General features: G+C 48.1%; 1 protein-coding gene across 1 annotated transcript in view; it reads right to left on the bottom strand.

Annotated features, from left to right (window-relative positions):
• The window catches only part of SLC35F1 (solute carrier family 35 member F1), a 249,782-nt gene extending 240,761 nt beyond the window's left edge, over window positions 1-9,021 (bottom strand). The window contains exon 1 of the mRNA XM_086745147.1: window positions 8,644-9,021. Coding sequence (XP_086601273.1) covers window positions 8,644-8,843 — 200 coding nt within the window. The 5' untranslated portion in view covers window positions 8,844-9,021. The remainder of the gene's footprint in view (window positions 1-8,643) is intronic.
• Between the last annotated feature and the right edge of the window lie 3,691 nt (window positions 9,022-12,712).

The raw sequence follows: 12,712 nt of genomic DNA, 5'->3' as shown, positions 1-12,712 counted from the left end.
GAGCATTGCACCCTGGGATAGCCACACAGGCACCTGGGTAGACAACTTAGAGATGCAAATCTCAGTGAAAACCAGAAAGCATAGGAGAGGGTACAGCTTATGCCTCACGCCCTTGGAGCACAAGGCCACTACCTGTCAGTGACTCACCCCAGGACTCCCCTGTCTGCAATTCACAGTCTTGAAGCTACCCTTAGCATTAAACATCTACATCCACTCTTCAAAAAAAAAAAAAGCTTTTACCTTGTAGGCACCACTCTCATTCAGCCCACCCGCCTCAAGCTCCCCTTTTGGCTGAAAAGGTCTGACCAAGCAGCCCCAAGGCTACACTAAGGAGTGGGATTTTAGTTACTAGGCTGGAAAGATCCTGGAGGGGAGCTGTGGAGCTCTCTTCCTCTCCAGTGAGGTTGATGAAGAGGCATCAGAGCAGGAACAGGTTCTGGTATCTCCCCTCCACGCTGCTAGTGGCTTCCTCTCCCCCTCTCCATTTCACCAGACAGGGGGAAATATTTAGTCCCCTCTTAACTAATTTTCCATTTCTAGCCAATGGAAACCAGAAACAGTCAGGTCACATTAAAACACTTTCCAGATGAGACAAAGTAATGAGAACGAATGTGGCACAGAAGACTGCACCAATTTAAAATCAACACAGCCTGGTAAAAGATGGTAAAGCAGGCTTCTGCACAGATGTGCAACAGTTTCTGTGACAAATTAACACCAGGGAGGGCTAAGTAAACTAATGGCCATCACTATCAATGTTTCAAATTTTGTTTTCGTTCCATCATCAGCTAATAATGGCTTACAGGTTGCAATTAACACTAGGGCTTGGGAGGTAATAATTATGCTCTTGCTACTGGACACATATTACCTCATTTATCTGTATTAGAGATGCAGCAATCTGTTTCAAGCAGAGTGTGCTTTTGTAAGATGAGCAAAAAAGCATCTTCTGGTTCCAAACTTTTACATTTCAAAACTTCACTCATTTTGCGCTATCACAAAACCAAGACCTTTTGAGATACTTCATCCCAAGAGAACCTCACAGTCCATGTGTTCATGGCATCTCTCAGGGATGCAGCAAAGGAGAGTTAAACCTGGTCTCCTGCACAAGTACTCCCATCATCAGATTACCATGAAGTCTTACCCACTCTCCATCAAAAAAAATCTAGTTGGACATAAGAAACCATGCTGAACATGCAGTGTCGAAAAAATCCTACCCTTCTTCCCAAGGTTTTGACTTGTCTACATTTTTTGACAGGAAAAAAAAAAGGTATAGCAAAAAAGAAGATTCACAATACGGCTCTTAAGTTCCTACATGCCGCCACGGGTCAGACCTATCTGAAGGTGGGGCGTGGCCTCGTGCATCACTATGGGAAAAGGAACTGTAAGAAAGCAAGTGACCACCACACCAACAGAAAACTGAAATTAAGTGCTGAAATGACCGCATCAACTACAGACAGAAGGTTGGCTTAGTATGCATCACTATTTTTTACAGTGGCACCTACATGGCATCATTTAAGGACAGACCTTTCTGGTGAGATCAAGGGTCATCCACCCCGTCTAGGAAACTATTTGGCTAACACCGTGTACCAAAAAGCCGGTGTGCTCCCTGCAGAGAAGTACGGCTCAGTGCTGCCACTCAGGTGCTCTCGCGGAGTGCGCCCAGGCTGCGCGGACGCTCCCTGCGCTGTCTCTTGTTCTTTAGTTCCAACCGTACTGAGGAGGATGTGATGCATGGGAGTCAAACTCACTAACTCAATCATTTGGTGTCTCCGAGAAAAATGACAGAGAGAGAATATGTATTCTCTCTTACTTAAATCACGAGAGAAATCAAGTCAGAGAAAGCTGAAAGACAAGCTTCAAAACCGGCGTGTTTTCTGTAAAAAACCCAGAGAGACAGATGACAGACACAAATAAGCAGAGACAGGTAGATTAGGCAGTTCACAACATGACTTTCACAACCACCAACACTCACACACTTTACAGTGATAGCCATTTATGGGTCCCCACGCAGCTGCTCTTGCAACAGGTGACTTCAGCTGAGCTCCAGCTCAGCTCACAAGCCCTTGAGCATGGGTTTTCTGTTGTCGTTGGGCTTAGGGGGTGATTTTTTTGTAGTTTTTTAAAGTTGAGCTTCTTCAGCAAGTTCTTTTTCCTAAGCTTTCCTGGTAATTAGCCCTCATCAGTATTCAAGTGCTGATCCGTAAGGCTATCTGCTGACTTAAAGGAAGGGAACACCTCACTAATAGCCCCTGTGTTTCCCTCTGCCTGCAGAAACAACCAGGATAAGGACAGAAACTCCAGCCATCTCCAAAGAGACACAAAGAGCCCTTCTGATCGCTGCTGGCATCTGGCCTTCCCCTTATTAGCACATTAAAGCTGCTCTGTCCATCCCATAAGAGCCACTCTGTCCATTCCTCCAGCGTTCTCTATGGAGCCATTTACCAGCGCTGCTCCTTTGAAACCCCCTTAGTTCAAGAGGCAGTAACCCCTCCCCAAAGCCCACGGCACAGCCAGCATCAAAAATTTCCCACTAACAGACAGGCACCCAGTAAGAACCGGCCTTCTGAGTGTCACAGGTAGACAGAAGACACCCACTTATTCTGCCTTGCCAAGCTGCCCCTCCTAGGGAAAGTCTTTTCCCAATCAGTATGTGGGCTTTCAGGTTTAGCTTATGGTGCTCTTACCGTATCAAATCACCCTGCTTCACACAATTCCTGTTTCAGGATAGGATCAGCAACACTCATATCTCCTAAGGCGCAAACTCTCAGGAGCAAAAGCGAGGCAAGGGGGACACGGCTTTTGGACTGGCTCCAAAACCTGTTAGGAAACCACACTGAGATGCTTTGAAACCACACCTGGACAGACTTCCAGTACCTGCTACAGCAGCAACGTGGAAGCTTTAATTCATCTTCCTATATCAAAGCATTTTGAAAGTGCAGATGGCATGCCAAGAAGTGTGTATTCACTGAAATAAGTTGTTTGGAGGGGAAGGGCAAGAGCATTTTTTTCTCCCGTTTTACAGTTATTTCCCTTATGCGCCCAAATTATTGGGAATACAGCTAATTCGCAGAGGTCACTTCCATTCAAAATGGCTACTATGAGTAAAACAATGAGAAAAAGAAACAGTAGACAATTTTTCATCAGTTGATTTCTATATCCTCTGTCAGGATGCTTTCCTACAGGCAGGTATGACTTTCCCACTCTCCCCACCAAAAAGAATAACACTAACAGGTACAAGAAAGGCAACCTAGCTGCTTTATCTACGCGCTGAACTCATTTTCTTTGACTTACTTCAGAATGGTATAAATATTTTTACCTAAAAGGAGAGCTACAGCTATCTGAATTGGGCTCAGACTCATCCTTCTACAGTCACTGTTACTCTTGGTGGACTTTGAGAAGCTATTTGTACTTTTTAAGAATAAAAATCCCAAAGGAAGCAAATCCTTTTGCTTTGAAGAAGAAATTGAAGCAACTGAAGGTTATGAACACTCACTCTTTTTTGGGGTTCCAAAAATAATATGTTTGATCCTTGACTTGCTTTTCATTAAGGAAAAATGCCATAAATTATTTGATTTGTTTGCCTCTCTGATCAGTCAACTGAAAGATGTTATTGCTTCGGGGCAATGAAATACATTGCCTCAATTTCATTATTATTCAGTTTCAGGTTCTTTTTAGTACATAAACTCCCTCTGTCTGATTTACTCTGTGGATACGCATTATTAGAAAAAAAAATCATTGGGTTATAGCTTTTGATACTTGCAGTGTCGTTTAAACAGCTCTCATCTCTGAAGAGCTAGCAGCCTTGACACACGGTTCAAGTTCAAAGTTAGTCAGCTAGTGGGCCAAATTCTTCCTCAGCTCCACTATCAGGGATGAATGGGCCCTGTATCTAAAAATGCAAAGGTTTTACTTAGACAAACAGCCCCAAACAGCCAGGCTTTTTAACAAGAAGAATCCAAATTGCTTTTCTTCCTATAATTTTGTTCAATAAATCACTACCTAGCGTGATGAATTATACTTATTAGCGACATTATTTTTTCTTCTTTTTCCTAACAAAGGTAGTGGTAATTAGACCATGCACTGGCTTTATGTGCAAGGCTAAAATTTATCTGAGAAAATGAATAAGTGGGCAAAGAAGTAGAGAGAGACTCGCACTGCTCCAGAGAAAGCTTTCACAATTCACGAGTGCAGAGAACGTAACTACAAAGCTCTTTAAAGGATGACATGGGACTGAGTGCCTGAAATTACTCTTACTCTGGTTTCTGGTATCAAATTGAATATGTCTCTAATATTCTCATAGGATTTTTAGGAAACCTCTGGAAGATACAAAGTGCCCTTTAACAACAGAGAGCAAGAAAAAGCTCAGGAAGACAGCCTTGAAACGGCAAGATAGGGCACGGTTAAATTTTATAGCTAGCATCCCTAAAAGATATCTATCTATCTAAAAGATAGAAGTGGGCAAACACAGAAAAATATATGCACCACCCAGCTTTCTAAAAAAGTCCTCATCAAGGAAAGCAACACAACAGTGGTTACTTTGGAGACCTGAGTTCATTGACCCAGCTATGGTATTTTTTGTTTCCAGGAATAATCTCATTTACTTAGGTAAAACAACTTTGTCATAGTATCTAAAGGTATTAACTCATTTTCCTTGCAGAAACTTCATTTCCCCTCCTTGTCCCGGTGCCTAGGACTACAGAGATAATGCCCATGTATAAGCAGGTACCTCCTTTGCTGGCTCTCATTTAGATCAATAATTTGCAAGAATTCCCCAAAGAGAGTATTTGGCAACCTACTCCCCCTGTGTTTCAGCAATGTTTGTTCTCTGCCCAGTTCCTCTAAAGAGGTGATAACCAGTCTTCCCAACAGGAGATGGACCTGTAAATTAGTTCAAAAGGCTTCAGGGGCCACAGACAAGGTTCGGCGGGTGATTCTCTGCTCTTGACCCTTCAGGTGACCTAGGGGTGCAAGGAAGGAAGGGAGACAAGCCACCCTCTGTGCTGGAACACAGCCAGACAAGGCGAGTTCAGACCCACCAACAGGCATCTCTGAAACACACTGGTGCCAGGGTGGAGGCGTGGAGAACCACAGAACTCCAGACCACATGGTTTTCTCCTTTTTTTCTTGCTTCCCGCTATAGGTGGGAGGCAACGTGGAGCAGGTGAGTCACTGCTCATTAAGTGGTCCTCTACAGGCAGACAGAGTTGGTGGACTCCAATTTTGGCTTTGCAGAGGCTGTGGGGAAGCAGGCAAGCAATAAAGCAGCCAACATTACTATTTCTCTCCCCTGCAATATAGCAGGGCAGGGTCAGCCAGGGACACCTGCTGAGCAAATGTCACAAGGACGGTACCAGGCAGGGCCCTAGAGCTGGGATTCACGGACCACGGGGGTGAGTCACAGGTCCAGGAGCGTACTTGCAGTATGTAATCACTGTGACATTTCCCCTTAATGCAACAGCAGTTCACAGTCATCCTCTCTGGACTTCAAGGATAACAGGAAGCTTGTTCCTGTTGCAGGAGGTCCTGTTCACCATCACTGGCAGCTCAGAATTTACATCCAAACTATTCCAGTAAATCCCACAATTTCATTGAGCATCTCCAGTCCTCCATGATTCTGACCCTTCAGTTTTGTGCTTTACTTTGGTTTTCCATTATGGCCAACTTCTTCATAGAGTGCAGTGTTTGCTGTGATCATTGAAATACATTTTTACACTCAACCAGCTCTGCTTTCAGTATGTTCTCTCTCAAACACCTGGGAGGTGTTCCACTGTTTCTCCACTACCTCAGGATCTATTGAGTGAACAAGAAGAAGAGGTTGAAGGCTGAAGTTAAAGTAAGTTTCCATAGCTTGCAAAGCAATTTTAAGAGAAGTCTTCGAAGGCAATTCAGGAATCACAAAGTGCCTGGGTGACCAAACTACTACATATAAAGTGAGAGAGATATGATGCTCAGTTTCTGCCAGTGTCTATCCTCATTCGCCTGCTGTCTTGTTTCCTCCCCTCCTTGGGGACAGACTTTTTAGTAGGGCCTGTAGTAACAGGACAAAGAGTTATGATTTTGAACTAAAAGAAGTTAGATTCAGACTGGATATAAGGAAGAAATTTTTTACAATGAGGGTGGTAGAACACTGGAACAGGTTGCCCAGAGAGGTGGTGGAAGCCCCATCCCTGGAAACGTTCAAGGCCAGGCTGGATGAGGCTCTCAGCAACCTGATCTAGTCGGGCATGTCCCTGTTCCTTGCAGGGGGGTTGGACTAAATGACCTTTAAAAGTCCCTTCCAACCCAAACTATTTGATGGTTCTATAGTTCTACCAGCTACAAGCAGGTTTCTGGCAACCCCAGCTGTTGTCAACCTTTCTATTTCGTTCATCTGCCTGAGGAGCCCCCACTTTGTCTAGGAGAAAACAGAAGCACATGAGCACAAATTAATGAGTCAATCAGGAACCTTTCACAAATGGGTCTCAGGCAAATGGTGCACACAAAGTATAGACAGCAAAGAGAAAGTGCTACCCTTTTCCAGCAGAAAAGCATTATTTGTAGAAGCCAAAGCCTGGTTCATTCTGGGCTCCTCCTTCTTTAGGGATATGGCATATGTATTTCTTCCTTTCTCTTACACATTTCCATGCAATTGTTTCCATATAAGATGAAAACACACACATAATGTTAAGATTTGTTTCACTGTGTCAGGATTACTGTATCAACAGAAACACTGCATGAAAGCCATGACGTTATACAGGCTGAGTCCTTAGTTCCCACAAAAAGTTGAAAGAAACCTAACTCAGGCAAAATTTCCCTCGAGACAGACTTTGGAATGGGCTAAGAATTCCCTTACACAAAGAAAAGGCTTTGTTAAAACACCACAGTAACAAGTGTCCTCCCTTTCCATAAGTCACATAAATCTGGAAAAACTTGACTATCATTTCATGTCTGAAGAGGAGAAAAAGAACATGTTCACAAATAAGTGGCTGGGCTCCTGTTCGTTAGGATGCTCCTCTGGGCGATGGGAGGTCTCGTTTGTTCAAGATTCAAGTTTGTGACTCAACAGAGATTTGAAGTCTGGTTACTAGAGCTAATTTCTATCCTTTTCTCCCTTAAAAAAAAAATCTAGATATACTAATTTCAATCACACATATATAACAATGAACTTTGATTTGACTCTCGATCTATGGCTGAGACTCATATTATATATACATAAGCACAGTTAACTGCTTGAACTGTATGAATTAATCCAGCACCTCCTAGCCATGAAGATCATGGTCTATTTGATGGCTCCCCAGAGGTCACTATTACCCCCCTTGAACAGGAATACCTATTGCTCCTGTATCTGATCCCCTCAATGCATCCTCACACATCTCTTGCCGCCCCTGAAAAAACTTCTTTTATCTTTGTCTTATTTCAGGACCGACGCACACTCCAGAATGACCAAGCAGAAGGAGTGCAGGATTTTTCGAGCACGGGACACCTAAGATGACACAGACCATTGGGTTGAGGAATTGAGTGAATTTTACTATACTGAAAGTTGTAAATGTGCATGTACGAGAAAATGTGTAATTGAGTTTCAGCTGCAGCAGCTCTTGCTTGTTTCAACTTCTTTTCAATCCTCTTCATGGTCGAACAACAAAGGATAAATATCTCCTGCCCTACTGATGCTTTTGAGGATCCGCTCAGAATGGTAACAGTTAATTAACTGCATAAAACAGCAGTTTAAAAATAAAAATAAAATAAATAGTCCAGAGAGAAGAGCTGATGTTTTTCCTAGTAAGCTCATCCCTACCACACGTAGCAGAAGCTACTAAAGCAGGGACAGCGAGGCCGACACCAGTCCACACCATCCCGTGGCCGCTCCTAAGGCTGCAACTGCTCTGTTTGAGCAGGTAGAAGCCACCAGGCAAAAGCGGTGGCTTCAGCTGGCGTTTCAGACAGGAGCTCGGAAGCTCCTTCTGCAGCAGTGCAACCAGTCGGGCTCCGGACCGGCTCCGCTTTCCTAGCGAAAATCTCAGCCCTGATCCAATGCAAAGAGGAGAGCGTGAGGGATTTCAGTGAGATGGTTCCAGTGTTTTCTTGGGCGTTCGGGTGAAACGATGCACGCCGAGCACCTGGCAGTTTTCCCATCTTTGCACTGACAATTCCCAGCCGCACGCCAGCCGGCGTCCCGCACCGTGCTTCTCCCCCACCAGTGGCGCCGGTGGGAAACCGGGCAAAAACCTCACCCGGGACCGCCCGGCCGCCGCTGCGGAGCCCTCATCACCCTACCCGGGACGGGGAAGCCGCCCCTTCCCCGTCGCCCCCCTCACTCCAACTTCCCCGGCGGCGGGGACGTGGGCTCCCTCCTCCCCAGCCCCCCCGAGTGTCCGCGACCGGCCAGGAAAGCCGCGGGGGAACAGGCGCTGGGGGTGTGCCTGCGGGCACGGCAGGTGCGACCGGCACCGGCCCCCGGCGGGGAGGGAGCGGGCCGCGGCCGCGCCTCACAGGCAACAATGGGCCCGGGGAAGCTCCGCGCCAGCGACCCCCCCACCCCACCCCGCTCCACCCAGCCGAGGGGGCCGGACCGGGGTTCCCCCGACGGCCGCCCCAGGGACCTGCGCGGCGGCGGGGCGATGAGCCGGGCCGGGCTGGCGGAGCCGCGGGTCCCTCCCCCGGCCTCACCTGTTCAGCACTTTCCTGATCCGCTGGCGCAGGCTGGAGGAGGGCGTGGAGATGCCGCTCCTGCCGCCGCCGCCGCCCTCCGCCGGCAGGTTCTCGATGGTGGCCACGACATGGCCGGGCTGCGGCGGGTGGTGCGGCGGCGGCGGCGGCTGCGGCGGCGGGGGGTGGCGGTGGTGGCGGTGGCGCTCGGGGGAGAGCATCGCGGCGGGGCTGCGCCTCAGCGGAGAGCGGGGAGCATCCCGGCGGGGGGGTGGGGGGGAAGAGGGGAGGCGCGGGGCGCTGCTGCCGCCGGCGCTGGCTCCCTCGGCTTCCGGGCACTGCCAGACCCTCGCCCGCTCCTCCCTCACTGGGCTGCCATGCAGCGAGGGGCGGGCTGCCGCCGCCAGCGAGTGCCGCTCACGGTCGGCGAAGTGGCAGCAGTTGGGCGACCCTCCTCCTCTTCCTCCTCCTCCTCCTCCCCACACCCCCGGCGCCCAGCCGGTGCCTCCCCCCGGCGGAGCCGCCGCGCCGCCCCGATCCCTTTTGTTCCCCGCTCGCCGCCGCCCCCTGCACCCCCAGCGCACGGCTCCGGTCCGTCACGGCGGCGGCGGAGCCCCCAGTGCGCGGCGGCGCCCGCCCCTCCGCGCCGCGATGCCGCCGGCAGAGCGCGGCGGAGGCCGCCAGGGGGCGCCGCTGGCGGCAGCGGCGGCAGCGCCCCCGCTCCGGCGTGGCGCTGGGGGGCGGGCGGGGTCCGGGGGCGCACCCGCAGGAGAGGCGTGGCGATGGGGAGGGGGTGTCCCGGGTCCCTTCACGCAGCCAGGTGCCGCTATTCCCCCCCCTCCCCTCCTGGGAGGGGGTGCAGGGGGGAGCCGGGGGAGCGGGCTGGCCGGCTGAGCCCTTGCTTACCCCCAAACTTCACCCCGTTGGATACTCGTGGGCTTTCTTTTGGGGTGTTCAGTTGCCTTTTTGGGGTGGGTTTCTTTGCTGGTCAGTTGGCCTTTGGCTACAGCTGGGCAACGGGGCACCTCGTCCAGTGTCCCGGTACAGTCTGAACACCTGGGAACTGCCAGATACTTTTGTGCCGTGGCCTGTCTGGTCTTCAGTGAATTGGGAAAAAGCGTAAATTAAAAAATACCTCTGAACACTGCCCTTGCACTTAGGTGGCCAGAGAGGCACGAAGGGGCTGCAGGAGGGACAGCAGTCACCGTAAATTTCAGAGCTCCGTACATTTTTCATAGGGATGGTGCACTTCAAGTTCACGCCTGGGCAAGGCTTGTTGCAGACTGTCGTGTTAGTTTCGTTCAAACACGGGGAGTCTCTCTGAAAAGAAACAGAATGAACGTGCTTTCAGTATTTCTTATTCTAAACAGTGAGATGTTTCACTTTAAAAATTGAATTAGGCTCAGAGGAGGTAAAACATACATACCTTTTAAATCGATCATATCTCTCTGAAACATACTACGTGATAAATTTGCAAAGTCCTGTACGTTAAATAAGTTTGAAATTTCATCTTTTCCATTCTGTTGTTCCCCCCTACTTATTTTCATCAAAGATTCTTTCCCTATATTCCTGTTTGTGTGAGCCTTACACAACGGCGTGAAGGTGAGAGGAACATTCGTAAAAAAGCAGGGAAATGTGGTTATAAAGCTGTGGAGTGTTCCCCAGGGAAATCAGACAGATGTAATACTCAGAATTGCTTTTGCTTTTTTTTTTTGTTTGTTTGTTTTTAATGACTAGATTTCAGGTCAGTAATGTCTGCTTATAGGAACTATTCCTTTTGCCAGTATTAATTTTTAATATGTCAGTTTACTCAGAGTACCTCAGCAGCCTCAGTCTAACAGGTCTTCAGACAAGATCTGGCGGAGCGTGTTGCTCTACCAGAGGAATGCTTTTGAAGATGGGCCTCACTCACTCGAAATCCTCTGAAGTTCATTCTCCATTCTGGGCAAAAAGCCAGCTGTTTTCAGCATGAGCCGAACCCCACTTGAATCGGATTGTGCTACCAAGAGATTCTCCTCTCTCCTATCCCCCTCATGGCAACCACATGTTTCCATGAGTGGAGAGAAGATGAGGTTCATTCTCCCTGGCAGCTCTTGGAAGTGGAAGGGACCGAGACTCCAAAGCCTCAGTGTCGCAGCCGGAGCGGTAGGGTGGTAGTTGCAGGGCTGGCCGCCCAGTGCAGCCATCGCCGCTCTGTGCCGTCACCATTTGGGTGCACCCACAGCTCACAGACTCGCTTCTATCCCATGTACCTCTAGCACCTATCTGGTGGCATTTCCATGCCCTTCTTTAATGCACCATTTTTCCAAAATGCGGTGGGGTGGCAGCTGCAAATATTCTGGCAATAGTCTCTGTGCACCGGCAGGGTTTAGACAAGAGATGTGTTTGCTTCTGGGTGCTCAGTGGCCATTTCAGACTAATCTGACAGCCGAGCAGATCAGAACAACAGTGTTTGTGTAACTTTATTCCTGCTGATTAAACCGACTGAATGCATACCTGAAGTCCAATTTGGGATCCGCCGATAAATGAGGGGGGCTGTGGAAAGCTCCTGTCCTCAGGACAGCCCCCTTATTTGGCAGCCCCCTTTTTACCGATGCAGCGGGGAACTGTAGGTCCGTGCATACAGCCGTGACAAATGGATTTCTTGCATATGCAGGTCTATCATAAATGTGCTGCCAAATTTTTCTGCGTCCAATAAAATTGTTTCCAATTACTTTTCAGTTTGTCTCGCTATCGTACCGCACATGTAGCACTACACCATCCCACGGTTTTGTGTGTTTAATGTTGCAGCTTAGCCATGCTGGGTTTTTCCCATGATTAGACAAAATTACTGGGAGGAACAATTATACTGGATGTATTCATTTCAGTAGTATCAGCAGATTGACGGCATCATACAATCAGTAGTGACTGATTGAGAACAGCATTTTTTAACATTTTACTAATTGCTCAAGATGATGTTCATGTGGCTCAGTATCCCTCGCAGTCTGAGCACTCTTGGCCCGATTTCAAACACAGCACTAAGCGTGTTCAGCTCCCTTGTAGCTGTTTCGCAGTGTGTTGACGTTCAACTATGGCACGTCTGGCAGATTCATTAGTGTGACACCCAACTGGATTAATTTTACCAAAAGATAAGAATAGAATTTGTATAATTGTGAAAATGTATTTTTTGTTAAGCATTTCATCCCCCTGATTAAGAGGTGAACATGCTAGACATTCGTCCGATGACTCCTTTTCCTGGTTTACACTGAAGGAGTGTTTTGCCTTCTAGCATTAAGTCTAGTTTTAAGTCTAGGTTTTCCAAAATTGTTTCATGAGTTTAAACCCAGGTTCTTGACCACACTGAACTGACTCAGCCTTTTTAGTCTCCAATGTTCTCCATAAATAGAACAAAAACACCTCTCCATGGCACCTGAGTTCACAGGGAACCACGTCCATTTTACTTTTGAGTTTCTGTCGATAAACATTCACAAAACTGTTCCAACAGCAGCTGCACCAATGGGTAACACACTGCCCGGGGGCCTGGCTCAAGCCTAAGTTCTAATGCCTGAAGCCCAATCCTTGAGCTAAGTGGGGAAGTCCTCTTCTGGGGGGTCTGACCTTGTAGCTGTGCTCTCAACCCACTTAAAACCTGGCAGGACTTGCAGCAGAACCAGAGGCTAACCGGTAACTACAGGGACAACATGGCATAGGTAAAGCTTATAAGCAGGGCAGTAGTGTCAACAAATGAGAAATTTTTATAAAGATGTGCACATCCATCTCCAAGTAGGTTGAATGCTGGATATGAGGACTTGGGCTTTCACCTCAGCTTAGCCAAATTTTTGAGAGTGAAAATTCAGTCTTTCCTGTTCCAGCTGAATCTCCTGGAATTGCTGTCTTCTGCAGTACTGTCAGCATCCTTTGGTCCCCAGTTAATGAACAGCTCCAAGAAAAGAAAAGAAACCCCAATTCCAGTCACTGCCACTCTCGCCCAAGATGTGGAACAGCTGTTAGTGTTGTGGTCTCCAAGGGTGGTTGGCTTGTCATGGGGATTCAGTCAGGCAATCAGCCTCTTTCATCACATTTTTTCAGGAGCGGGACAAGTGAGGTACTG

Source organism: Chlamydotis macqueenii, chromosome 3, assembly GCF_036417535.1.
Source record: "Chlamydotis macqueenii isolate bChlMac1 chromosome 3, bChlMac1.mat, whole genome shotgun sequence".
Taxonomy (NCBI): domain Eukaryota; kingdom Metazoa; phylum Chordata; class Aves; order Otidiformes; family Otididae; genus Chlamydotis; species Chlamydotis macqueenii.
This window is presented reverse-complemented; position numbering and strand designations above follow the sequence as displayed.